The sequence below is a fragment of the Equus caballus genome, chromosome 8 (assembly GCF_041296265.1).
Source record: "Equus caballus isolate H_3958 breed thoroughbred chromosome 8, TB-T2T, whole genome shotgun sequence".
Lineage (NCBI taxonomy): Eukaryota > Metazoa > Chordata > Mammalia > Perissodactyla > Equidae > Equus > Equus caballus.
In genome coordinates this window covers 25,363,195-25,389,214 of record NC_091691.1, presented here as the reverse complement: position 1 = coordinate 25,389,214, position 26,020 = coordinate 25,363,195, and the positions used below count along the sequence as shown (strand labels likewise).

General features: G+C 60.3%; 2 protein-coding genes across 54 annotated transcripts in view; one reads left to right on the top strand and one right to left on the bottom strand.

Annotated features, from left to right (window-relative positions):
• PITPNM2 (phosphatidylinositol transfer protein membrane associated 2) overlaps positions 1–23,016 on the top strand; it is a 145,204-nt gene extending 122,188 nt beyond the window's left edge. For 8 of the 50 annotated variants that reach the window (XM_023647256.2, XM_023647257.2, XM_070220343.1 and 5 more), the window contains 22 exons: positions 441–668; positions 3,000–3,308; positions 4,396–4,491; positions 6,335–6,439; positions 6,661–6,731; positions 9,607–9,854; positions 10,280–10,469; positions 10,629–10,748; positions 11,370–11,587; positions 12,007–12,185; positions 13,527–13,697; positions 14,238–14,387; positions 15,498–15,662; positions 16,481–16,642; positions 17,543–17,691; positions 18,060–18,176; positions 18,510–18,626; positions 18,743–18,891; positions 18,988–19,137; positions 19,545–19,728; positions 19,810–19,938; positions 20,032–23,016. In XM_023647256.2, coding sequence (XP_023503024.1) covers positions 441–668; positions 3,000–3,308; positions 4,396–4,491; positions 6,335–6,439; positions 6,661–6,731; positions 9,607–9,854; positions 10,280–10,469; positions 10,629–10,748; positions 11,370–11,587; positions 12,007–12,185; positions 13,527–13,697; positions 14,238–14,387; positions 15,498–15,662; positions 16,481–16,642; positions 17,543–17,691; positions 18,060–18,176; positions 18,510–18,626; positions 18,743–18,891; positions 18,988–19,137; positions 19,545–19,728; positions 19,810–19,938; positions 20,032–20,355 — 3,731 coding nt within the window. In that variant the 3' untranslated portion in view covers positions 20,356–23,016. Of the gene's footprint in view, positions 1–440; positions 669–2,999; positions 3,309–4,395; positions 4,492–6,334; positions 6,440–6,660; positions 6,732–6,998; positions 7,177–9,606; positions 9,855–10,279; positions 10,470–10,628; positions 10,749–11,369; positions 11,588–12,006; positions 12,186–13,526; positions 13,698–14,237; positions 14,388–15,497; positions 15,663–16,480; positions 16,643–17,542; positions 17,692–18,059; positions 18,177–18,509; positions 18,627–18,742; positions 18,892–18,987; positions 19,138–19,544; positions 19,729–19,809; positions 19,939–20,031 lie in introns of those variants that run through there. The other 42 variants (XM_070220359.1, XM_070220358.1, XM_070220360.1 and 39 more) reach the window with 16 other exon arrangements.
• ARL6IP4 (ADP ribosylation factor like GTPase 6 interacting protein 4) lies at positions 21,886–26,011 on the bottom strand. Of its 4 annotated transcripts, XM_023647271.2 has the most exons (6): positions 25,787–26,011; positions 25,290–25,463; positions 24,576–24,881; positions 24,375–24,492; positions 23,986–24,055; positions 23,618–23,908 (listed from the first exon to the last, which is right to left on the bottom strand). In XM_023647271.2, exons 2-6 carry the CDS (start codon positions 25,450–25,452, stop codon positions 23,852–23,854), a joined length of 714 nt encoding a protein of 237 aa, XP_023503039.1. In that variant the 5' UTR covers positions 25,453–25,463; positions 25,787–26,011; the 3' UTR covers positions 23,618–23,851. The 4 variants fall into 4 exon arrangements, with proteins under 4 accessions (XP_070076495.1, XP_023503038.1, XP_023503039.1 ...); XM_070220394.1 differs by having other exon boundaries at positions 21,886–24,055; positions 25,787–25,955; XM_023647270.2 differs by lacking the exon at positions 23,986–24,055 and having other exon boundaries at positions 23,386–23,908; positions 25,787–25,955.
• Positions 26,012–26,020: the final 9 nt, after the last annotated feature.

Genomic DNA, 26,020 nt, shown 5'->3' with positions numbered 1-26,020 from the left:
CATTCCTCTTGTCACCCCCGCCAGGTCCTACCAGCCCCCCGTCCTGTTTCCTGTATGCCCAACTCTGTGACATCTGCTGCCCGCTCTCATCCTGGACCAACTCAGGCCCAATACCCCACACCAGGCCCCTTCAACCTTCTCTTCCTATCTCGTCCCTTCTGATCTGTCTAGAAGGGGCTTGCTAGCAGGCCAGCCTGCCTCGACCCGTTTATAGTGCCACTTCCCTCTCAGGGCACTGGAAAGACACAGGCCCTGTGGTCAGGGGAGCTCGGGGTCAGCATGACCCAGAGCAGCATCTTCAACCCCATATCGGGGTCTGTGGCCCCTCAAGGCCCAGACTCTGTGAGGATTTGGGGTGGCAGGGACATGGGGAGGAGATGGACAGGGAGGGGTGGGGTGGAGACAGGGCAGAGGTGGCCACTCACAAGGTCTCCCCACAGACTTCATCGACATCGTCAAGGACCCCGTGCCCCCCAGTGAGTATCGGACTGAGGAGGACCCCAAGCTGTTCCACTCAATGAAGACCCAGCGGGGGCCCCTGACCGACAACTGGATCGAGGAGTACAAGCAGCGGGTCTTCCCCATCATGTGCGCCTACAAGCTGTGCAAGGTGGAGTTCCGCTACTGGGGCATGCAGTCCAAGATCGAGAGGTTCATCCACGACACGGGTGAGCACGTGGGGCGCCCAGTCCGTCTGCGCCCCTTGCTGCCCACCCCCTCGCACCGCAGCTGCCTGTGATTCTGTGTTTCTGTCTCACTCCTGAAAGGCATCCCCAAGGCCCACGTGCAGTTTCCCACCTGGTTATCTTGAGCACCCATAATGCTTGCTGAGCCCCCACAGGCGACAGACAGCATATGTTGTCCCTTTCCGCAGCCCCAGGCCCTGCCCGCAGATGCTGCTGGCTGGTTTGTGTTTATAACACGTGGTGCTCACCCCCCAGGGGGAACAGCCCCAGAGGACAGCTTCTTTGCTGCTTACCTACACCTCTCAGAGTCGCCCGGGGCCCCAGACCCCAGGTGCTGCCTCCCTCATTGGGCTGGAAGTTCCGGGGGCAGAGGGTCTTGGACATCATAGTGTCCTTGCACCACGCCATCCTGGCCTAGAGCAGGTGCCCAGGGAACAGGTGGACTAACAGATGACCTGGGGTTCCTGGCCCAGGTGGTGCTGACCAGGCTCCTCCCTCCCCTATAGCTGTCAGTGCCAAGGGCTTGGTCCCAGCCCTGAGGCTCCTGATCCAGGAGCAGCCTCTGGGCAGTCACCTTTTGACTCCAGGAGCGCAGGGACTTTGTTTAGACATGTCTAACGAGCCACACAATTGACAGCATACCACACACTTGTCATATCAGCTCACAATGGCCTGTGAGGGTTGCCACTGTCACCCCCATTTGTAGAGGAAGAAGCAGAGACCCAGCGCTAGAGCTGAACCCAGACCTCCCGTCCCAGCCGCCCTTGATCTGAACTAACATTCTCGTGCCTGTGGTGGGGGGCACATCCCATCGGACAGTCTGTTCAGTGTGGGTGCTGGCTGACCCCAGGGGTGGCGTGTCTGAGACCATGGCCCAGGGCCGGGGGGATGCAGACGGTCCTGGCTGAAGGAGGGCACCCTCCCAGGAGCAGGGCCAAGAAGGTTTCCTCCAGGCGGACCTTTAGGAATGCAGGGATTTAGAAAGGACGGCGTGAGGCAGAGTGGCCTGAGCGAGGCTGGGAGTGGGAAACAGGAGGTGAGCAGGGAGGAGGGGTCACCACTGACCAGCCTGGGAACGTGAAACGACTGACCACTTGGAAAGCTGCTCAGCTTTCCCTAGGAAAGCGGAAGGTATGTGTCAGGAGACCCAGTGACGTCCCTCCCTGGTTTGCATCCTGGAGAAACTCCGGCACGTTCCGGAATGTTCAGAGCAGCAGGTTTGTCAAAGCAAAACGGACAAACAGTGAAAGTGAGCCAAAAGCCCATTGGCAGGAGAAGGAATAAATAAAATGTGGTATTTCAAACAAATAAATACCATACAGCAGCAAACCTGAAAGTCACCCAAAAAAGCAAGTGGCAGAGAAATGCATGCAGTGTGACACATACATGTAAATGTCAACAGCATGCAAACCAACCCAGCATATTGTGGAGAAAAACACATCCGGGTGCTAAAACCAGAAAGAAAAGCAAACAATAAACAGAGAAATCGTGTGTTATTTTTCTGGGGCAAGAGGAAGATGAGCCCCACGTCACTGGTCATGTCTGCTCCCATGCTGGGTGGGGTGCATGGGAATCTTTATTTCTTCTTAATGTTTTCTTAACCAGCTTTATTGAGGCCTAATTTTACATACCATCCGCTTCACCTGTTTTAAGAGGACAGTTCCATAAGTTTTGGTATATTCAGAGTCATGCACACAGTTCTAGAACATTCCGTCACCCCAGTCTTTTGTTCACGGTCACTCCCACCCCAACCCAAGGCAATCCTCATCTGATTTCTATCCCTGTAGTTCTCGTATTAGGCTTTGTACCTTAAAAGCTGTCATATCTTATTTTGTATTTATGATATATTCTTATATATCTTACTTTGTTTTATTTTTATATATATTCTACTAAAAAATGAGAAGGACTAGCCCACTTTGAACTTTAACTTGATTTTCCATGGGAAATTCAACAGGAAAAGTATACTAGACATTGAGACAGGAGACTCAGGAAGTCCTCCAGCCTCCTCCAGGGCAGGAATTCCTCCCAAAATTCAGCGTGGCTTCTGAGCAGACTCATTACCTTGGGAGACCCCTCTACTCTAGTTATAGAACCACTGTGAGCTTCTGAGGCCATCTGTGAGCCAGACCCTTCATTTACAGATGGGGAAACTGGGGCACGGGCAAGCAGTGATTTACCCAAGGCCACACAGTGAGTGCGGGTCAGAGCCTGGCCTGCAATGTCGGGGTACACTCCAGCCCCACGCCCGGCCACAGGAGCCTCTGGGGCCGCTCTCATGCTGCCTCTCTCTTTCCCTTCCCCGGGCCCGTGCAGGCCTACGAAAGGTGATGGTCAGGGCCCACCGGCAGGCCTGGTGCTGGCAGGACGAGTGGTACGGGCTGAACATGGAGAACATCCGGGAGCTGGAGAAGGAGGCTCAGCTCATGCTTTCCCGCAAGATGGCCCAGTTCAGCGAGGATGAGGAGGAGGCCTCAGAGCTCTCCAAGGACGAAGCCACCCAGGACCAGACCTCTAGGGAGCCCCCTGAGCCCAGCAGCAGCGGCGGGGAGCCCCTGGCAGGCCGGGGCCTGAAGAAGCAGTGGTCCACGTCCTCCAAGTCATCGCGGTCATCCAAGCGCGGAGGTGGGTTGCAGTTCTGCCTCTCTCCACTTGGGGTCCTTGCCCTCTCCTCGTCCACCCCAGTGACAGCCTTCACCCTCTCCCGAGGCACCCTGTGTCACTGCCAGATCATTCTAACTTTGAAAACGGACTCTTGCTTTCAGACACCATGAGCCACCTCCTCCTTGTAGCCGTCCACCTCTGAGAGAAGCCCAGGGTGCCCCCACCCCCAGCAGGTTGCCCCAGACTCACCTGCACAGCCCACGGGAGATGGACAGGCTGGCCGTGTGGGAATCCTGCTCCCAACCTCTCCCAGGACCCAGCTGGCTGCAGCTCTGACAAGCCAGGGTTCCCAGGAGGAGGGGCGTCTGGGTGGGCTCCACCCAGCACACCCAGGAGGGGCCTCTGCTCCTGAGGCGGGAGCCAGGCTCAGGGAGCCGGAAAGCCCTCAGATCCTGAGAAAGGCCTCTCTTTGGAACTTTTGTGGACATGCTGTGGCTGTTGGGGAAAAAACAGGATATCCCCTGTAAGGCCAGGAGTCCCCTCTGCAAATCGAGTCCCCTCTGCAAATCCGGCTTTTCCCATACCAGGCTTGTCTGTCCTGTGCTGAAGGGACCCGTGGAAATATGTGCATCAGTACCTTCTATCTCACTCACGGCCCCGCACTGCCCTGCATCCCCATCTGTCGGCAGCAGAGCGTAAGGGGCTCACTCCTGGGCAGACCCAGGTCAAAGGCACGGGAGTGGACCCAGGACTGCACGTCCTGACCTTCTCCAGATACCCTCCCACCTCCACATCCTCCCCAGGACACGACTGCACTGTGCCAGGTGGGCTGGGAGGGGACCATCTTGAAAGTTTCAGGAGCTGCCACAGAGATGAGCCAGGGCCCCTCTGCCCCTCATTTCTCCACTTCATTCTCTTCTAAGCCCTCCTGGCCCTTGCTTTGGCCACGTCCACCAAGGGGGCTGCGTCTGGTTCCCATGGCAGCGTGGACAGTGCCCCTTTGGGGCCTACAGGTCTTCTTCACATCTCCCTGCCTTCTGCCCACTCAGCTCTGCCGCTCAGCCCAGTCCAGCTGGGTGGTCGGTCAGTCTGGGGTTTTGCCTTCCAGCGAGTCCTTCCCGCCACAGCATCTCGGAGTGGAGGATGCAGAGCATCGCTCGGGACTCTGATGAGAGCTCAGACGACGAGTTCTTCGATGCTCACGGTAGGCGGGCTCCTGGAGCGCCCTGAGGGCCTTCCTGGGAGAGGTAGTGGCGGGGTCAGGGAGAGTCAGGGGCAGGGGTGTGGGCTGAGGTGGGAATTAGCTGTGGGAAGTCCTGGTGAACAGCATGGCACGGGGCAGAGGATGAAATGAAGTCACCCAGAGTTCTGGGGTCTCAGGCTCGCCCTAACCACATGTGCAGTGGGCCTGGTGGGTGGGGACCATTCTCTCAAACGCCCCCAAAATGGATTTACAATCAGATGGCAACTTTTTTCCATATATGAATTTATTTCCATAAGAAACTTTACAAAAGCATTTTAAGTTCTTATAATTTTCCAATTTTTTATAATTACCTGATTTTTTCTTGATTAAATTAATGTAAATCTAATGTAGAGACTTTAGAAAATGCAAACAAGCAGAAAATATATGAAGTGCCCATTTTCCCACTCATCCTACCAGACTCAGCCTGATGAACCACCACCTGTGCCAGGAAGACGCGAGTACAAAACGCTCGCTTCCTGCCTTGCCCGTTCCTCCCAGGGGAGTCAGAGGGCTGCAGGCAGGTGCGGGAGACACGTTTCCGGTTTGGAGTTTATAGGAAAGGACACAGGCTCAGAAAGGGACAGGGACATGCCCATAGACACACAGCAGGGCACAGGCAGAGCCAGAGCCATCTCCTGCTGCCTCCGTGGCTTGGAACAGGCAGAGGAGTCACCTCATTGTAGCATCTTAGGTGACTGGCTGGCCCTCAAGGGAGAGAACTTGGACAGTCAGTGTCCAGGCAAATGGGAGGTGCCTGGTTTGGCCCTGGGGCGGGGCCTGGAACAGGTGGTATGGTTCCTGAGCCACCCTCTGCGCCTGGGACCTCCCTGAGGGTAGGGAAGGGTATTTTGAGCCTCCCATCCCCCCACAAGCCAAGAAGCTAAGCCCCTCCTGGCTCTGTGTCTCTGACATGAGGAAAATACAGAGCTAATGTAGAAACTTTAGAAAACTAGAAGAGAAGAGACAGCATAGCAGGAGATGTCAGAGCTGCAGTGTCCTCAGGAAACTGGCCCTGTGACCCATTGCGTGGCTGGAGGAAGGACCAGCACATGCTAGAGCCCAGACAGCTGCCTCTGAGCCAGTGGTGACAGGTAGCAGTTCTCAGAAAGCAGAAACAAGAGTCATGAATGGACTTGTTCCCAGCAGCCTTGTCTCTAAACTGTTCTTTTGTGGCCATTGAAAATGGTCAGGAACATCAGCTGATGAGTGGAGAAACAGAATGTGGTCCCTCCATACCATGGAATGTGGTTCAGGCATAAAGAGGAAGGAAGGAGTGACACATGGGTGAACCTCAGAACACCCTGCTGAGTGGAAGGCGCCAGGCACAAAAGACCACATATCGGATGATCCCATTTATAGAAAATGTCCAGAAGAGGCAAATCCACAGGGACAGAAGGCGTATGGGTGGTTCCCTAGGGGCTGGGGAGTGACTGCTGATAGGGACGGGGTTTCCCTTTGGAGATGGAAATGTTCTGGAACTAGATAGAAGTGGTGCTTTCAGAGCATTGTGAATGTAATAAATGTTACTTTAAAATGGATAAAATGGTGAATTTTATGTTATGTGAATGTGACTACCGTTTTTTAAAAAGGTCAGGCAGAAGCCCCGTGGCTTTGTGGCCCCATGTCCGTCTTGTTAAGGAAGGGAGAGCAGAACTGAGCATGGAGGGGCACGCAGGCCAGAGAAGCATGGGAGCCCCCAGAACAGCCATCCTGGGCCCTCCGCCTCTGGATGCCAGGCCTCTCAGCGCTGCCCCCAGTCCCTGCCCTACACTGGGGTGCTGAAGCTCCTCTCTCTCCTCTCCAGAGGACCTGTCTGATTCAGAGGAAATGTTCGCCAAGGACATCACCAAGTGGAACTCCAACGACCTCATGGACAAAATCGAAAGCCCTGAGCCAGAGGACACACAGGGTAACCAGCCCGGAGGCTGCAGGGCCCCGGGGAGTCGGGGTGGCTGGTGGGCCCAAGCCCCTCCTCTCTAACCCAGCTCCTGCTCAGTGCTGAGCGTGGAGAGGGCGTAACACACCAGGGAGGGGGAGGGCCCCACTTGTCACAGTCACAGCCTCTGCCCTTTGGGCCCAGGGCTGCCTGCTGGTCCTCTGCTCATAGCGCCCACCACTTCTGTGTTACAGACAGTCTGTACCGCCAGAGTGCCCCCGAGTTCCGAGTAGCCTCCAGTGTGGAGCAACTGAACATCATGGAGGTGGGTGCCCAGGTGGCAGAGGGCCAGGGGCTGTGCTGCTGAGGCCCCAGGGCTGCCCGGGGAGGGGGCAGGTCCTGTGGGGGCTGTGGAGGCAGCACCTCACACCCAGAGCCTCACATCCACACTGGCCTGGGCACCATCAAAAAAGCCTGGGGCCCACCCCCTCGGGTGTCCCTGAGAACCAGCAGGGCCTGCAGCCAGCCCCCGAGGCAGGCCTTGGCCCAGCGCCACCCGTGGAAAGTAAAACGAGAAACTTGTAAATTCCAGATCAAAAGTAAGATCTTCACCTTGTGCCCAGCCTGCCTGCAGTCCCTGAAGAAAAAAGGATGGAAGGGGAGGAAGCGAAAGCCATCTAGGCAGAAGTGATGTGGCCGGCGGTGGCCGCCCCGCTGGGGCAGGCAGAGCTCTCAGTGTCCAATAAAGCTGTCGTGGTGGAGTGCCTGTATCCGCTTCGGGGGTTCTTTGCACAGAGCTCACGCCCCTTCTCCTCCTCCACCTGTGGGCGGTCAGAGCTGTTTGCACTGGGGGCAGGAGCTAGGGCTGAGCGGGGCTGTCAAACGATGTGGTCACTGCTCTGGCCTCAAGCTGCCCAAGGTGGAGATGGCACCCCTGGGGACTCGGGGCCCTTGGGGAGTTTGGACTGGGTTGGGGAGCATCCACACCACCCTCCCCCTCTTGGGGTTTTCTTTAAGGTCTGAGGTCCAAACGGGCTTCTCTAGAACGGTAGCTAGGATGAGGGGAGTTCATTTCCAATTGCCGGTTAATGGTGATAAAGCAAATGGAGCCCCCTCCCCACCTATGGCGCACACAGCTCTGACGGCCCCCCGGGGAGGGGCAGAAGGGGCCTCGGGCTCTAGATCTGCCTCAGGATGTGCCTTCGGACCCAGCACGGATTCTGGGGCGCTGCCATCCAGAGCCAGATCCCTTTGCTTGTAACAGCCCCCAAACCGGAGCCTCCTCTCCTAGCCTTGGAAGGAGGGCAGCTTTATGGAGACACTGACGGGAGCCCCCGGCTCTCCAGAACCCGCTCCCTGGCCTGCCGAGTCGCCTTGCCTCCCATGGCTCTGTTCCCATGGAGGTCTGAGTCTCAGGCAGGGTGTGCCCCTGTAGAAAGCAGGCTGAATGGGAGGAAAGTCATGTCTTAGACTGGCCTCCAGGGTCCCTGAACGGTCTGCAGCCTCCAGTGCTGGGTCCCACAGTCAGGATTCTCTCAGCCCCCAGGCCCAGCCCTGCCTGTCCCCATGACTAAGGGCTGCTGGACTCCGCCTCCCTGTCCACGTGATGGAGAGGCTCTGTAAGACATTTCTTTCATGAGCCCCTCAGCCCTCAGGGCCATTTGGCAGTCTGTCCTGGCCTGTGGTCTGGGCAGCTGGTAGCCCCAGCCTGCCCTGGGCCATGAGTTCATTTCTGCCCAGGCCGCCTGGCGATGGGCAATCCTCATAGGAGGACGGGAGTCGGTCCCCAGCTTTGCTGGGCGTGCATTCCAGCCCGTGCCCTGTGGTCCACGACTGGCCAATGACCAGCCCCATCTCGGGGAAGAGGCAGCCCAGCCTTGCCTCTGCTCCATGCCCAGTGTGGACGACCAGCCTTCCTCCCTTCTGTGCTCACCCAAAGCCCTCTGCTGGAGCCCTCAGTGGCTCCCAGCCCGGCCCATTCCTGGTGGCCTCACCAGCCCCTGGGTCCAGTGCTCAGACTGCTCACCCTTCTCCTAGACTCTGCATTGACACTTGGGTCCTGCTGCTGCCCCACTTCCCGTCATCCAGTGGCTCAGTTCAGGGCCAGTTGCCCCCACACAGGTCCCCCCCAGTGGCTTTAGCCCTTTGGTCTGCCCTCCCGGTTCCTTGGGGACAGACCCCTCTCTTCAGCTCCCTTCCCCACCCCTACACCCCCTGGCGTAATATGGACACAGCAAGTACTCACCAGTGGTCCCTCTTGGGCCCTCGCCTCCCCCAGTTACCCACCAGAAGCTTGGGGTGGGGAGAAGCCCCTGGGGATGGGGCCATAGCCTGGGTTGGCAGGAGAGCACTGAGCTGGTGGCAAGAGCTCTGGGTTCCAGTCCAGCTTGGCATTGATGTACTGTGTGACGTTAGACAAGTCCCTTGACCTCTCTGGGCCACCACCACCTTGTCTCTAAACAGGACAGTTCCATACCCCGTGGGATGTGTACAAGTCTCACGTCCCGCTTGGACCTCACAAGCAGGCCTGAGCAGCAGGAGGTGGGGTCGTTACCCCTCACAAGTGAGGGGCTTCAGATAGACACACCTGCGCTGCCCTCCCTGCTCTGAGATGCTGGGGCTCTGCCACCGCTGTGACATCTCTGCTCCTGGTCTAAGAGTCCAGGAATGGCAGGGCCTGGGGACAGGCGACAGGGGAGGAGACCCTGTGCAGATGGAGGGAGCGCTCAGAGCTGCAGGCGGAACGGCCAGGCCTAGGCCCTGACCTCAGCCCCTCTTAAGTGACCCCGTGACCTTGAGCCAGCTGTGGCCCTGCCTGCTCGGGCTGAGACAGACCTATGCCTGGACACAGACACAGGGAGGCAGCTAGGCCCCCAAGGCCTGGACAGGGCTGAGCCCCTGCCTCCTCCCCAAGGCCCGAAGTCCCAGAAGCCCCCGCAGGGAAGTGGAATTTGTGCTTTTGTCCGTGTCCTCTGTGCTCTGGCCAGGCTGGCAGACAAGAGCAGGGCTGCATGGAGAGGAGGAAAAGGACCAGGTCAGCCTCCCGGGGAAGGGGTTGCGGCAGCCGACACCAGGCCCTATAGCTGAGGAACTGAAATCAGGGGAGCAACTGGGCCTTGACAGGCTCCCTCCAGGGTGACAGGGGCCTCAGCAAGGAGCTGAGTTCCCAGGAAGTTGACGCCCGCCCTCCGCCCGCATAGGACGAGGTCAGCCCGCCACTGGCTGCACCACCCTCCAAGATCCACGTGCTACTGCTGGTGCTGCATGGGGGCACCATCCTGGATACGGGCGCCGGGGACCCCAGCTCCAAGCAGGGTGACACGAACACTATCGCCAACGTGTTTGACACTGTCATGCGCGTGCACTACCCCAGCGCCCTGGGCCACCTTGCCATCCGCCTGGTGCCCTGCCCACCCGTCTGCTCCGATGCCTTCGCCCTCGTCTCCAAGTGAGTGTACCAGTCTGCTGCCACCCCGACTCCCACCCCCAGCCCTGAGGGTCAGGCGACTCTCCCAGTGTCTGGACCCCCCTGTCCAGACATCAAGACCTGCCATCCAGCCTGTTTGGCCCGGAGGCGGCAAAACCTATGCAGATGGCTGAGCTTAGAGTCGGGAGGGGCCGGCGCCCAAAGCTGAGCCTCAGTTTCTGCCTCTGTGATGTGGGGATGCTGGCTCGCCTCCGAGATGCAGGGCCTTACTCCCAGACTCTGTTCCTCAAGCCTGCCCAGGCCTGGCCCAGAGGTGTCCCCACGGGGTTTGCTGAGGCTGTCAGGGTAGCAGGAGGCTCCTGCCCTGCTGCTCAGGTCAGGGGAGACAGGGCCCTTGGGCTGAGCTAAGGCCGCCTACTCTCTCCTGACCGGGCCCCCTCCCACAGCCTCAGCCCCTACAGCCACGACGAAGGCTGTCTGTCCAGCAGCCAGGACCACATCCCCCTGGCTGCCCTGCCCCTGCTGGCCACCTCCTCACCCCACTACCAGGAGGCAGTTGCCACAGTGATTCAGCGGGCCAACCTCGCCTATGGGGACTTCATCAAGTCCCAGGAGGGCATGACCTTCAATGGGCAGGTGAGTCATGGGGTGGGAGAAGGGAAGATAGAAGGCCCTGCAGGGTGGGCTGGCCTGGACTTCCAGCCCTCCCCGGGGCAGGGGGTGATGGGGTTTTCCCCAGCCCGCGGCCCAGCAAGCAGGGCAGGCACTCAGGCCTCTGGGCCTATCCCCGTCCAGGTCTGCCTGATTGGGGACTGTGTCGGGGGCCTCCTGGCATTCGACGCCTTATGCTCCAGCAGCCAGCCGGTGTCTGAGAGTCAGAGCAGCAGCCGCAGGGGCAGCGTGGTCAGTGTGCAGGTACAAGTTTCCCACGGCCCCTGGACCAGGGGACCTCCAGGATGGGGCCTGCATTGCACTTTGGCCCCAACATCCCCAAGGCCTGCCATAAAAGCAAGGGAAGAACAGAGGTTGGCAGCACAGGTGCCCGGAGGCAGCGGGGCCAGTGCACAGGGCGGGTGGACAGCTGTAGCGAGGCCGAGCCAGGAGCACATGTGGCTTCAGCAGGCAACGAAGCAGGGTCTGCACAGTGGGGAGTGGGCGCTGGTCCTGGGAGGTGCGGTGGGTGGACTCTCGGAGCTGCCCAGCAGGAGAAAGGATCCGAGGTCCCTCTCGTGCAGAGCGGCAAGTTGCCTGGGTGGGCTGGGCAAGGTAGTGAGATCAGCAGAGATCACCAAGGTTCAGGTGGCTGGACCAGGAATGAAAGCTGTGAGGACTTGGCCAGTGGGCTGGGCGGGGGGGGGGGAAGGGGGGGGCAGTGGGGGCACAGAGGGACAGGGCTTTCCTTCTGGCTTGGCTGAGAGGCTGGTTGGGCAGTGGCCACAGAGCCTCGAGTCAGGAGGAAGGACGCCACTTCCAGGACACTGAAGAGGGGCCAGGCCAGCAGCCACCTGGCAGTGAGCCTGCATGGGGCCATTCCAGGACACTGATATGCTGTCCCCTGGCATCCCGGTGAATGTGGCACATGGCGGTGGTGGCGGCAGCAACCTGGAGAGCAGTCGGCACCTGAGCCGCAGCAACATCGACATCCCCCGCAGCAACGGCACTGAGGACCCCAAAAAGCAGCTACCCCGCAAGAGAAGTGACTCATCCACCTACGAGCTGGACACCATCCAGCAGCACCAGGCCTTCCTGTCCAGGTGGGCGGGGCTGGGGGGCCAGGGGAGCAGACCGTGAGGCCCACTCCATGGTCTGACAGGGAAGCCCAGACTGGGCCCACGGCTCTTCAGTCAGGAGTAAGTGGCTTGTTGGGTGAGGTAGTTGTCTTATACACGCCGAAGGCCATCTTGAGCCAGAAGGAGCAGGTTGTCTAGAAGTGGAGTGCGGTGGGGAGTTACAGCAGGGTGGCCCTGGTCAGGGCTGTCCTGAAGGTGGTGGGCTCCCTAGAGAGGTCATCAGAGGTGTCCCTGCAGGCGCTGGGCAGCTGTACTGGCAGGACAGCACAGGGGACAAACCTCATTTGGGCCTGATGAGCCCCAAGGGGTCTCCTTTGGGAGGCTGAGGGGAGGCCAGCCCTAAGAAGAGCTGTGGTGTCACCTCGAGCATCCCCTGTCTACAGCCTCCATGCCAGCGTGCTGAGGAACGAGCCCAGCTCCCGCCGCTCAAGCAGCTCCACCATGCTGGACGGTGCAGGGGCCCTGGGCAAGTTCGACTTTGAGATCGCTGACCTCTTCCTCTTTGGGTGCCCACTGGGGCTGGTCCTGGCCTTGAGGAAGACCGTCATCCCTGCCCTGGATGGTGAGCACCCTGCAGGGGTGGGGCAGGGGGTACCTGAGCTGGGTAGAGGGTCTCAATGGACCAGTCACAAGTCCATGGCTGCATCCCAGCCCCCTTCCTATGTTGGTCTCATTTCTGCCCTCTCCACCAAGGACCCATGGCTCTCCCATGCTCCTGCATCAGCCGCTCAGTCTCTGGCCCCCATTCCCCAACACCTGCTGTTTCATGTCGTCTACAAGGCACCCCGGGAGCTGAAGTCCAGAGAAGGAAGGGGCTACCCCAGGATCAGATGGGGACTGACCCAGTCTCCTGTGCCCAGGGTCTTCCCATAAGGAAGAGATGCAAAGCCAGACCCCCCTGAAGTCTCCTAGGTGCTATGGCCTCCCAGACCCAGAGGGGCCACGGCCACACTGCTCCAGGGGTAGTCCTCTCAGCTTCGCAGACAGGGAGGCGGGACGTGTGAGCTGAGCAGCCCATCAGAGCAGTCATCTCTGCCTGGTGCCCCTGGATCAGCCAGTGTGGCCCAGGGAGCCCTGGCATCCTCACTGTGCAGGCCCCATGTTATGTCCCCAGGTTACAAAGGGAGAAAATGAGGCTCAGAGAGGTACAGACACTTGCCCAAGAGCAAGTGAGTGGTGGCTTACATACAAGTGCACAAGAACTTAGGGACTGATATTATGGCAACGGCATCTGTACTCGTGAAAAAACCAGAACCAACGTTAACATCCATCTATGGGAAGGGGGGCTGGTTAAATAAAGTCTGACACAGCCATACAGTGGAATACCCCACCACAGGTAAAAAGAATGAGGCCCAACTAAGAGTGCTGACATGAAAGACTCCAACATTCTTTGTGTTAAATGGGAAAAAAAGCAAAATTCAAAAAGTATAGCATATGTTCCTATTTGTGTGGTTTTTAAAGTGAGATGTATACTACTGATGGTTTATACTTGCCTCCACGTGATCTGCCTAACAACTGCGAAGGGGCTGGGACAGCAGCCGCATCCCACAGCCTAGTGCACAGTTCAGGTCCTGGCGGGCGCCACTCTGCTCAGTCTGCGCATGCCCGAGCTCCCAAAAGAAGCCCCCAGGGGCCTCCAGCCTTATGAGTCTGGGGTGGAAGGGAGCCTTTCACGTCTTTTATCATATACTCTTCTGTACTTAAAAAAAATTTTTTTTACCACAGTCATAACTGTCTCAATTTAAAAAAATTGTTTAATAAAGGGACAGTGGCCCAAGCAGACCGCAAATTGATAGACACACTTTCGGGTTTTTCCGTGGTCCCCACTGGCCCGCCCTAGGCCCCGCCTCCTTGGGCCGGAGCTAGCTCCGGGCTCTGCGACCCCCACCCCTGTCTCCCGCAGTGTTCCAGCTGCGGCCCGCCTGCCAGCAGGTCTACAACCTCTTCCACCCCGCTGACCCGTCGGCGTCGCGCCTGGAGCCGCTGCTGGAGCGGCGATTCCACGCCCTGCCGCCCTTCAGCATCCCCCGCTACCAGCGCTACCCGCTGGGGGACGGCTGCTCCACGCTGCTGGGTGAGCGCCGCCCGCCGGCCCGGGGAGGGGGCAGTGGGCGGCGCCGCGGGGTGCCCCGGGCCCGGGTGGGTGGCCGGGCTGCGCGGGGAGGGCGGCCTGCACTGAGCACTTCGAGAAGCTGGACACCTGGTGTAGGTGCGGTGACGACACAGCCTCACAGGTCCGGGCCTCACCCCAGGTGTGAGGGGGCAAACTGGGACCAGGATCCCTGCCCTCTGCTAGGCCCAGGCAGAGCTGAGACCCCCAGAACACTAGCTGATTCCGGGGCATTATCCCACCCGGTGCTGAAGCCCCTGGGTCACCTGGTCTGGAGATGGGGTGCAGGATGGGGGTCAGGGAGCACGTTTGAGGGCTGCTTGTCATCTGCTCACGGCCCTCACCCACTGGCCTGTCCCACCTGCCCCGGTGTGTCCCCCAGCGTCTTGTCACGTCCTAGTCCTCGTGGAACCGCGCGTGTCTGTGTCAGAGCGTGTCTGTGTCCACACAGCCCACACGAGTGTCTGTTCTTGTCCTCTCTGTTCTCTCCTTTTCTACTTCCAGTGGAGACCATGCAGAGAAACCCTGAGCTGGTCCTGGAGGGCGGCCCCCTGGCCCCTCTCCCGCCCGGGGACAGCTTCCTGGAAACCAGTATCCCTGTGCCCGCGCTCACCTGGCAAGATGGGCCCCGCCTGAGCCCGGGCTCGGCTGAGTGTGTGTAACCCCGCCTGCTCGTGGTGGTGTCCGCTTCACTGGCTGACCGCTGGTCCTCAGGGACCCCCATGCCCTCCTTGGCCACTTGGAGTTTGTGGGACTGTGGTGGCGAGTAACAGAGACTGGGCAGGATAGGTCCTGGGGAGCTGACCTTCTCACCTGCTCTCTGCACACTGGGGCAGAGCTGGGAGGGGACCCAAAGCAAAGGGGGTCTAAGAGTGGCTGTCTCAGGGTCACCTAGCATGGGTGCCAGGTCAAGGGCTCTGTCCCTCCTTTGTGAGGCTGGCAGGGGCAGCCAGGAGATGAGATGAGGCCTTGAGCCCACCGGGACCCACCTGCTCCCCCAGGAGAAGGCTTTTGTCCTGGCCAGGGGTTGGATTCTCAGGGTCCCTCCCACCCCTTCCCTCTCTGAGGAGGTCCGGACACCTCCTGCACCCCGTCCAGAGGGAGTCCTCTAGCTCAGCCCCATTCCCCCTGTTCTGCCCTGCCCTGCCCTCAGCCTGGGCCCAGGTGAGCCTGGCTCAAGGCCCTGGCCCCTGCCTTTGTCAGTGTGGCCCGTGTGTAAGGGCCGCCCAGGGTGTTGCCTCGTCCTCAGGCTTCAGCGTAGGGCATCTCCAGAGGCTGCCCCAGGCCCCTGTGGCTGGCATGCCTCAAACCCAGCTGCTGTGGGTCAGGCCGGGTTAGGCTGGGCCCCGGAGGCTGAGAAGGCCAGACTAGCTCGGGAGACCAGATCAGGAGCCATGTAGGGGAAGAAGGGTGGCCAGGGGGAGTGTGAGCCTGGCCACCTTGCCTCCCTGCCCACTGTGTCTGTGTCAGTCCGTCTGTCCACCCCTGCCCCAGCCCTCCCTCTCTCCTGCCTTGGCCCTGCCCTGCCCGTTCACCCTGAGCAGACAGGCCCTGGCACGTTTGGGCCCATCCTCACTGCCAGCTGTGCTCAGATGCCACCGCTCATTTGCAGCTGGAGGTGTCAGCCTTGCCTGGCACAGCCACCACTCTGGCCTGCCCCAGCCCAGGAGCACACTGAGCCCTCTCTCCCACTGCTCGGGGCCAGGGAGCCAGGCTGGGCAGGGCCTCTCTTACCCCTGGGTCTCTGGTCTCCTTCATCTGCAGCAGACGCCCTCCAGACCCATAACACGGTCTTCCAAGAGCACGCGGCCCCCTCCTCGCCCGGTGCGGCCCCCACCACCCGAGGCTTCCGCCGAGCCAGCGAGATCAGCATCGCCAGCCAGGTGTCCGGCATGGCTGAGAGCTACACGGCATCCAGCATTGCCCAGAGTGAGTGCAGCAGTGTCCAGGCTGGCCCTCCCTGCACCCTCCCTGTCATGGCAGGGGCCATTGTGGCCCTGGGGATAGTTGCTAGTGTCTGGAGACAACTGGGGAGGGGCACTACTGGCATCTGGTGGGCAGAGACCAGGGATGCCACTCAACACCCCACAGTGCACAGGACGGCCCCCCAGCGAAGAGTGATCAGGCCCCACATGTCCATTGAGGACTCTGGAGGAAGGAGCCTTGGAAGGCGGGACCAGGTCCAGGTGTACAAGATGGCAGCATCGTCTCCCAGACAGCTGGAGGCGATAGGCCTGGGAGGAGGGGTCCTAGTCCCAGGGGCCAGTGCTCCCTGAGGGAGAAAGCCGTGTGTCTGTTTCTGGACAAGCTGGAGGGGTGGCTGAAGGGAGACAAGAAGGTGAGGTCTCACTGAGGCCACCGGCTGTGACCAGCCCTCCTGCTGCCTCATGGGGCAGAGGACCCCATGGCCTTCTTCACTCCTTGGCTCTTGCCCACTTCAGAAGCTGCTCAGCAGCTGGAAGTGGAGACTGGGTCACCCCCCTCACTCCCCTGGGGCCAGCTGCCCCCTCCCACCCTCCCTGCCGGCCTGGCAGGTTCTCAGGCTGCCTGTGAGAGCAGGTGATGCTGGGGCCAAGGCTGGCATGGGTGTCTTTCTGTGAGGAGGACTGAGGGGGCCTGGCACTCTTCCCAGAGTGCTTCCTGGCCTATAGTGGCAGCATGGTGGTAGTGGTGGCAGCATAGTGGCAGTGTGGTTGCAGCTGTGGCCCCAGTGTGGCTGAGCCTTCCCCGTTGTTCTTGCTTCTCAGAGGCCCCAGTGGCACTCAGCCACACCCCCAGCGTCAGGCGCCTGTCCCTGCTCGCCCTGCCCCCCCCTCCCCCTACACCCCCAGGCCCCCGCCTGCAGGCCAAGCGGGTGAGCCCCAGCCTGGAGAGGGTCCCCCGCCTCCCTGACTTGGACATCAGAGAAGGTACTGGGTGTCATGTGCCCCCCACCCACACACGCCCTTCTCGTCTAACTGCGGTTACTCACTGTTCCCAGGCCCATCTCACCACCAGGCCCTGTCTACCATGCCCCACTGAAGCCTAACCAGGGAGCTGGAGGCTTGGGCTGGCAGCACTCACACATCCAGGGAGGAGGCAGGAGCAGTTGGAGTGGGCTGAGGGCAGGGGGACTCCAGGAGCTAGAATGGGACCAAGTGAGGCCCAAGGTTGCCTGTCAGGTAGGCTGTGGGCAGAGGATGGAAGAGCCCCGGCCCATGGTCAGGCACCATTTACTGAGCACCTCCGCCGCGCAACCACCAGGGAGGCGCCTTAAAAGCCGTATCTGGAGCTCGGGTGGGAGCTGGGATTCACACCCAGACCTGTCTGACCTGAAGGCCCAGACTTCACACTCGGCCTGCTGAGCCCCAGGCTCCCAGGTACTAGGAGGACAGAAAGCCTTGCCTTGGGGTTCAGGAGTTATAACTCCACCTCTGCAAAGTCCTTCATGGTCTTGAGGCCTGGGGGCCAGACAGGGGGTCCAGGAGAGGCCCGGAGAGGGCAGTGATAGAGCCCAAGGCAGGGGGTCACCAGGATCAGTGACAGGACCAGGGACAGCGACTCCTGCCTCCAAACTGGGCTTGTCCGCCTCCCCCCTAACTCCACATCCTCACCGCTGAGTACCTCCCACCTTGGGGTGTCCTGGCTGCTTGCATGCTGTCCTGGTGTTCTGTCCCTTCTCTCCTGCTCCCCTCTGTCACCCAGTCTGGGAGGTGGAAACTGGCCTTGCCCGTGGCCCTTTTTCCCTAGTCGGAGGAGGGTCTAGTCTTTGGGTTGAGCCAGGTGACCCCCTGGAGTCCCAGCACAGTCACCACCCTTCCTCCTGGCAGTTGCTGCAAAGTGGTGGGGCCAGAAGCGGATTGACTATGCCCTGTACTGCCCCGATGCCCTGACGGCCTTCCCCACCGTGGCCCTGCCCCACCTCTTCCACGCCAGCTACTGGGAGTCAACGGATGTGGTCTCCTTCCTACTGAGACAGGTACCTGGTCCCACTGCCAGGCACACCTGCGCCTCACCGGAGGGCCCTAAGTGACAATACCACTGACACGGCCTCATTCCATAGAGGAGGATGGTGGGGGACCCCACCCTCTGACCCCCATCAGGCCATACAGCAAGCAGGATGGAGGAGCCCTTGGGGATGCTGAGATGGGGTGAATGTATTTGCACATTCATGGGACAGATGTGAATTTTGAGTGGCCAGAGTGTGGGCTGTAGTGGGTTGAATAATGTCTCCCTAAATCCTCACAGGTTCCTATTTCTGGCTCCTAGGGCCGCTGGCCTCTCCCTCCTGAACAGGAAACCCCAGGCTTCAATCTGCCCCATAGCCTGCCTCTGTTCCCCTCCCAGGTCATGAGGCACGACAATTCCAGCATCTTGGAGCTGGATGGCAAGGAGGTGTCAGTGTTTACCCCGTCAAAGCCAAGAGAGAAGTGGCAGCGCAGGAGGACCCATGTGAAGCTGCGGGTGAGGGGTCCTATGGGTGCCCAAACCCCACAGCTATCATCCTGTTGAATCCACAGGAAGACCCCTCTCAGGGATGAGGAGACTGAGCTGCTATTAAGAAGCATGCTATTTAATTCTCACAGTCTGCAAGGTTGGAGTTATTACCCCATTTACAGATGGGGAAGTGCACCAAGGCCATGTAGCTCAGTGGTCAAGCTGGACTTGAACCTGGGCCATCTGGCCTTAAGCCCATGCTCACCCCCAGGGCCCACAGGAGGCTTGGGCTGAGCCCAAGAGACCCAAGCTGCCCCTCCATCCCCAACCCTGACCCAGCCTTGCTCTTCCTCTCCCCAGAATGTGACAGCTAACCACCGGATCAATGATGCAGTCGCCAATGAGGATGGCCCACAGGTTCTGTCGGGCCGGTTCATGTATGGGCCCCTGGACATGGTCACCCTGACCGGGGAGAAGGTAAGGACACAGCGAGTTAGCTGGAGCCCCCTGCCTCACCTCCCTCTGGCTAGTGTATGGGAAGTGGGCAGGCCAGGGGCACAGCCCCCTCGTGACCAGCCTGCGCGGGCTCCCAGGTGGACGTGCACATCATGATGCAGCCGCCCTCAGGCGAGTGGCTGTACCTGGACACGCTGGTGACCAACAGCAGCGGGCGTGTCTCCTATACTATTCCCGAGACTCACCGCTTGGGCGTGGGCGTCTACCCTGTCAAGATGGTGGTCAGGTACGTGCCTCCGGGGTGCGAGCAGGCCAGGCCGGCCTCCTCTGGGGCAGGAGGAAGGGGCTCTGGTGGGTTCTGATCTACTGCCCCCACTCCCAGGGGAGATCACACGTTTGCTGACAGCTACATCAGCGTGCTGCCCAAGGGCACGGAGTTTGTGGTCTTCAGCATCGACGGCTCCTTTGCTGCCAGCGTGTCCATCATGGGCAGCGACCCCAAAGTGCGGGCCGGAGCCGTGGACGTGGTGCGGTGAGTGGCCCAGAGGGGCACGGTGTGCGGGCTCAGAGGCAGAAGCTCCTGGAGGCCAGAGCAGGGGACATTTGGCAGGGAACCTGGGACTTGAGGAGCCGGCACCACCACTTACTAGCTGTGACCTCTTGACACTGATGCCTCAGTTCCCTCATATGGGAAGTGGGGCTACGAACCTAACAAGCAGGTACACCTGCTGCAGGAGCATCTGTGGGCATCGTATGACCTATGCCATGTGTGTCATACAAGGGCTGTCGCCATTGTGGTTGCTACTGTTATTGTTGGAGCCTCATCAGAGATGCGCTCTTCAATGGCCCAAGTGGGGACTGGCTGGGCAAGGAGACAGGGCGGCCCAGGAGGGAGGAGGGGGTGGCTGTGGGACACCCAGGCCTGCCCCTCGCCCCCAGACACTGGCAGGACCTGGGCTACCTCATCATCTATGTGACGGGCCGGCCCGACATGCAGAAGCAGCGGGTGGTGGCATGGCTGGCCCAGCACAACTTCCCCCATGGTGTGGTGTCCTTCTGTGACGGCCTCGTGCACGACCCGCTGCGGCACAAGGCCAACTTCCTGAAGCTGCTCATCTCCGAGGTGGGTCCCGGGGGGGAAGGGATCAGGGCAGAGGGTGGGGTGGAAGGGCCATACCTGTGCCCACACTGGTCTTGCCTGCAGCTGCATCTGCGAGTGCACGCAGCCTACGGCTCCACCAAGGACGTGGCAGTCTACAGCTCCATCAGCCTGTCGCCCATGCAGATCTACATTGTGGGCCGGCCCACCAAGAAGCTTCAGCAGCAGTGCCAGGTGAGTGGGCAGATGGTGGTGGGTGGCACAGGTGGGCAGCCCCGGGAGCCTGGCCCCTGGACAGCCGTCCTCCTCACTGCCCCTCCCCTGCAGTTCATCACAGACGGCTACGCGGCCCACCTGGCACAACTCAAGTACAGTCACCGGGCACGGCCAGCCCGCAACACAGCCACGCGCATGGCACTGCGGAAGGGCAGCTTCGGCCTGCCTGGCCAGGGCGACTTCCTGCGCTCCCGGAACCACCTGCTCCGCACCATCTCAGCCCAGCCCAGCGGGCCCGGCCACCGGCATGAGCGGACACAGAGCCAGGCGGACGGCGAGCAGCGGGGCCAGCGCAGCATGAGCATGGCAGCCGGCTGCTGGGGCCGCACCATGGCTGGTCGGCTGGAGCCAGGACCAGCCGCAGGCCCCAAGTAGGGCACCATCAGTGAGGCGCTGTGGTCTCCATGGTGCTAGGCCAGGGTGGCCAGCCCCACCAGGAGGCCTAGCCAGGGCACACACACTTGGCTGGGGACCAGCTTGTCCCAGGGCCTGGCAGAGGACATGGGCCGTGCCACACACAGCCCTCCCAGCCCTGCCTCATTATCCTAGGGTCTGAGGAGTTCCAGCTTGTTGTGGAAGGTGGCAGGATGACCAGTCCCAGGATGATGGAAGGACCAGGACCCCCCATGTGGACCGGCCTGGAAGGCACTCCTGGACGTTTGCCCTGCCTTGACCTCCCAGCATCCTGACACCTGCTCACTCTGCCCCCAAAGTCCCCTCCCACTTGGTAGCAGCTCCAATGGGGGACAGCCTGCTTCTTGTTAACTCGAGTTACTCAACTGTTCAACCTCACTGGTTTTGCACTGATTCTTGAGAGCGGAGACCCATTACCATCTTCTCTGGCTACAGACTCGTTGACATGCATGAACATTCAGTGTATGCTGATCCAGGACCTGTTGCTACACAGAAGGCTCCAGGGCAGCAAATCCTTGTGCAAGCAGGAAAGAAAGGCCATATCTTAATTTCTGCAGCTCCTCCTGGCCCGCCAGCACCCTGGCAGCCCCGGACCCCTACCCATCTGTCCTGCCCCTCCTGGAGCCCAGTCTGGATGGGCCTGGCATCATCTCCAGCCCTGGACATAGCCCAGGCAGCGAGGCAGTGAAGCCCAGAGCCAGCTCCCACCTGAGAAGTCCGGCCTTGGGCTGCGGGGCCTGGACAGGCGACAGGCCTGGCCTCCTCTTCTGCTCACCTGCCATCAGTCAAGGCCCCATGCCTCAGCCCCTCCCGCGTTTCTACACCTTTCTACTTCTTCGATCTGATTTCTATGAGGTTTTTTTAAATGAGCGATCCTTGGCTGCTTCCTTTTCTTAACTCTTTCAGTACCAAGCGCAGCCCCTCGACATGAAAACACCCAGCACTGTGACGGAGTCCAGCCTGGTTCTGGGTCCCGGGGCCCTGCCTCCTGCCCATGCAGGGGGCGCATGGGCTCCCTGCCTCACCTGACCCGTTAATTCCACTGAATTTCTACTCTGGGGTGGGTGGGGCACACACTTAGGTTTTTTTAATGCCAATTCCGTTTTGATGCCGAATCTAAGAAGCCACAACTTGCTTCGTTAGCTTAGGGGCAGGCAGCCACGACTTCATTTCCCACCTGATAAGGACCATGCTGTCCTGCACGCTGGGTCTGAGCATCAGCCCTCCCTCCCCAGAACCGACCACAGTCTGAGCTCTGGCACTCGGTCCACGTGGCCCTCTGCTGCTCCTGCACCTTCTCTGAGGCGGGGGAGCCTGCCTGGCCTCAGCCAGCCGTGCAGCAACCAGGCTCCTTCTGTGAGAAGCTGCTGCCAACCTGGATACGGCCTCAGGGCCTCGTGGGCCGGGACAGGGAGGCGCACAGATCGATGTTAACGTTTTCCCATGTGTAGATATGTACAGCCAAAGGGTTGTGTAAATGGTCTGCCAAAGTGGGTCTATACAGAGTGAAAGCTATTTATTTTGTGCAGAGAAAAATATCTGGAAGGACAGGACCTTCAGGGTTTATTCATATTTAAGACGTAGCTGTTTGTTGTTTCAGGCATTATGTATAAAGCGAAGATTACTTTATGGACCAAGTTTTCCTGTAACTGTTGCAGTGGAAGTGCAATATCTGACCCCCTGCTCCCCAGCGGGAAATCACTCGGCCCGACAATCACGGCCCCAGCAAGGGGCCCCTGTGGCCAGTGCCTCCTCCTCTCTCGGTCCCACCTGACCTTGTCTTGCCTACTACCTGGGTGACCAGCCATCCGGAGAAGCACCTGGAAGAGTCTCGGGCCCGCCTGCAATAAAGACCAGGAGGCCTCCTGGCCTGGGGAGGCCGTGTGGGCAGTGGGCTCAGCCTCTCTCAGCGGGCAGCTCCCCCATGGCTCCACGCTGCCCGCCCGCCTGCCCAGCCGCCAGCCATGCCAAGGACAACAGCAATAGTCCCCCGGGCCTCTCCCAGCGGCCCTTAGCCATAGATGGTGAGATGGGCAGCCCACCCTTCCCGCTGACGTCTCTCTTCTATATCCAGGTCTGCTTCCTGCCTCCCTTAGATTCCTTTCAGCACACTCTCCTCTTGAGGAAGCACTAGTTTCTCAGAAACTGAGAGAGGAAGGGCAGAGTCCTTTAAAAATACCAAAAATGTTTACAGCGTTGGGTGCTGAGCTGCAGGGCTCAGGCCTGACCAGTCGCAACCAAAGGGTGAGGCAGGCCTTGCTGACTGCCACCCCCACCCCAGGCCTGTTGGAATAGAAGCCTTAGTCCCACCCCACCCCACCCCAGGACTGAGCCTCAGCCCACCACCCCCAGATCCGACCACCTGCCTTCTCTTTGATTTCTAAAGAGGGATTCAGCAGAGACCCCCCCCCCCACCTTTCCCAGCCCGGTCTGAGCTGCCTGCCTGCCCACCACGTCACAGTCTTCACGTCTCGGCCCCCTCCTGTCCGTCTGTCTGGGCCATGTGTGAGCAGTGTTCTGACGCGCCCGGCCCACCCTTGCTGTCCCTGCACCACCAGGCCTGAGTGTGCTCTGTATGCAGTGTCGTCGTCTGTACACCAATTAAAGCAGCAGGAAGGCTTCCTTCTGGGTCTCGTTACTGCACTGGCGACCAGAGCAGCGGCCGGGGGTGGGGTCTGGCGTGGGGGCACAGCCTGTTCTGCGGTGGGAGAGGCCATCCTTCCCAGGACACAAGGCCCGCTGCACCCACTGCCGGACCAATACATTCACGTGGACCTTACCCTGTGCCAAGCCCCCTTCCAGCCCCTTCCCGGCATGAACTCGGTTTGTCCTCACAGCAGCTCATTGAGGTGGGTACTCTTAGCCTCTCTGCTTCACAGAGGACACAGCTAGTAAGCTGGGCCAAGATTCCCCCACGGCCCCAGCGCCGAGACTCTCAACTGTTGTCACCTGCAGGATAAACACAGCAAGGGCAGCAGCCTCCCTCCCAGCCTGAGGGAATCAGATCTAAGAGCCAAGTCCCTGGGTTTGGGATTCAACTAGGGCTGGGGGTTGGGTCCAGTCCAGGCAGGCTGATCTGAGGATGCACAGGGCACAGGTGGCCAGTGTGGCCTGTGTGCACAACCGCCGGGGTACACCCCAGCTTTCCCCAGTCCTGTTTTTCCAGAGAGTCAAGTAGCAGCCTTCCCTCCCCCTCTGCACAAAAACCAACAGAACAGAGGAATTCTCCAAGCAGGGGACATTTAATATTTGGGGAGCTGTGCTCTTCCAGGAGAGGGGAGAACTGATTAGGCCAGTGACCCCGTCCTCCACCCCTGCCTCTGAGAGGAGGCTGGACCGGAGGCTGGTCCCCAGGAGAAAAAGCAAACAGCACCCATTGGGCTTGCTGCTCTCCACCCTGAGGCCAGCCTCCAGACCAAGCCACCAGCACGTCCACAGGCCTTGGCCAACAGGGCCCTCAAGGCAGCAGCCCCGCTCGCAACTGGAAGGCCAGGCCATCCCCTCGGGTGGCTTGCTGGGGAAGAAAGCACAGGAGGGGGAACATAAGAAACAGAGCTGAGGGTGGGCCCTGGGCAAAGGGGGGACACCCACCTTGTTGATCTCTCTGTGTCGTTCCTTGGTTACGATTTCCTCTAAAACCTCACCGTCTCCCTTAATGAGCCTGGGGGAGGAGGCGGGGCAGGCTGAGCCTCTAATGCCAGAGCAATGGGAACCGGAACTGCCCGGTGCCAGTAGAGGGTGTCAGGCCTCAGGCTCCCGGTCCCTCCCTCTCTCCCACCCTTGGGACAAGGATAAAGGCGGCCAGCAGCAGCTCCTACAATTGCTTACTCTAGGCAATGGGGAGGAACGGCCTAAGAAGTCCCAGCAACAAGAGACTACTTTCTACCCCGTCACCGGCCCCTCCTCCTGAGAGTGTCCATCTGAGGCCAGCACTCCCAGATGCAGCAGTATGGGGCCAGGCTTTGCCAAGCGCTCCCCACCTGGTGCGTCCTGTCTCTGGGTCCACCACCTTGCGGATGACACTCTGCCGGGCATCCCACTCCTCCTTGGTCATGGGCTTCATGGCCTGGATGCGGGTCTTCTGCTCATCCGTCAGGACTGGAAGGGGAAATGGTAGGCAGGTGGTGGTCGGGCCACGAGGAGAGGACCCTCCCCCTCCTGCACACAAGGTGGCATGGTACCTGGGCCATGTTCTTCCTCCTCGGCTGCTCTGTGCCACTGGTCCAGGGAGGGTCCCGGCAGAGCCTCAGCCTGCTGCACCTTGGCCTTCTCTTTGCCTTTCTTTTTCAGCCTCTTCTTCCTTTTCTTTTTCTTCTTCCTCTTTTTGTCCTTGTGCTTCCCCCGCTTCTTCCGGCCATCGCTGGAGGAAGAGGAGGAGGAGGAGGAAGAGGAGCTGGAAGAACTGGAAGAAGAGGAGGAGGAGCTGGATCGTGGTCTCCTCCGGGCCTTGTGCTTGCTTCTCTCAGTGATGCAGGGAGAAGGTGAGGCTGGAAGGCCAGGAGGGGAAGAAGTAAACCTTCGTCCCCTTGCTCTGGCCTGTGGCAGGCTCAAGCGGACTCAGAGGGGTGAGACCTCCTGACAGGGCTTGCCAGAGCAGGGGTCAGCACTCTCTGGGCTCCACGCAGTCACTGTGTGCCCGGGAGCAGGGCGGCCAACCCCGACATCCCAGGCCCAGCTGCACAGAAAGCATAAGTGCTCCTTTCAATCCATACTCAGTGAGTCCGCCCAGCCCCTGGATTCTGAGGGTCTTTCAATCCAGATATCCAGGTTCTATGCTCTGCACCCTTGACCGTTTATTGCTCACTGCGACTTCCCCACAGCCAGTCCTGGGAAGCCGGCGTGCAGCTCCCTCCATGAAGCTCCCTCATCCCTTTTCCCAAATCCTTGGTCCTCACCCTCCGCCCCAGGGGAGACGGTGCTGGCCTTGCGGCCTTGGGATCTAGAAGCCGAGCAGCTCCTCGGGGCGTCCTTACTGCTCTTCTTCCTTCTCTTTTCCGACCCTCGCTCCCGGGTCCCGCTGCGACTCCTCGAGCCCTTGCGAGAGCCGACATGAGCCATAGCGCCAAGGGCTGCAGAAGGGAAGACGCGCCGAAACGGAGGCTCTCAGGGCGGCTCTACTCTGGGCCTGGTCCTCGGGGGCCCAGGGCCCATCCCCGCCCCAGGCAGTGGTGTGAGGGGGTCCGGGCAACCGCACGGTCCTCACCCACCCCAACCCTTGGGGACTCCGCCCACAGCTTCTCGGCCGACCCCCGGAACCTCCGCCGCGGTCCCTTTAAGGGCCCGCCCCCCGCCCGGAGCTCCACGCCTGCGCACACGGCTCAGGCGCCCTTAAGAACGGCCGCAATCCTCAGCTTGCCCCGTGCGTCCTGAATCCCATCCCGCGCGCTCCTACCCTCCACCCCCGCGCCCTCCGCGGCCTCGCCGCTTTAACGAAAGTCCCTGGAGCTGCTCCGCTCCCTCTTCAGCCGCCCATCGGGCCGGACAGGGCGCCCTGCACCACGCCTTCGCGTGAGGAAGCGGCGGCAAGGTGACTTCCGGCTCGGGTGGTGCTGAGTCCGGCCGTCCGGCTGCGAAGCGAGACGCTGCTGCCTTCAGTTCCGAAGCCCCAGGTTCCGTCTCTGAGGCA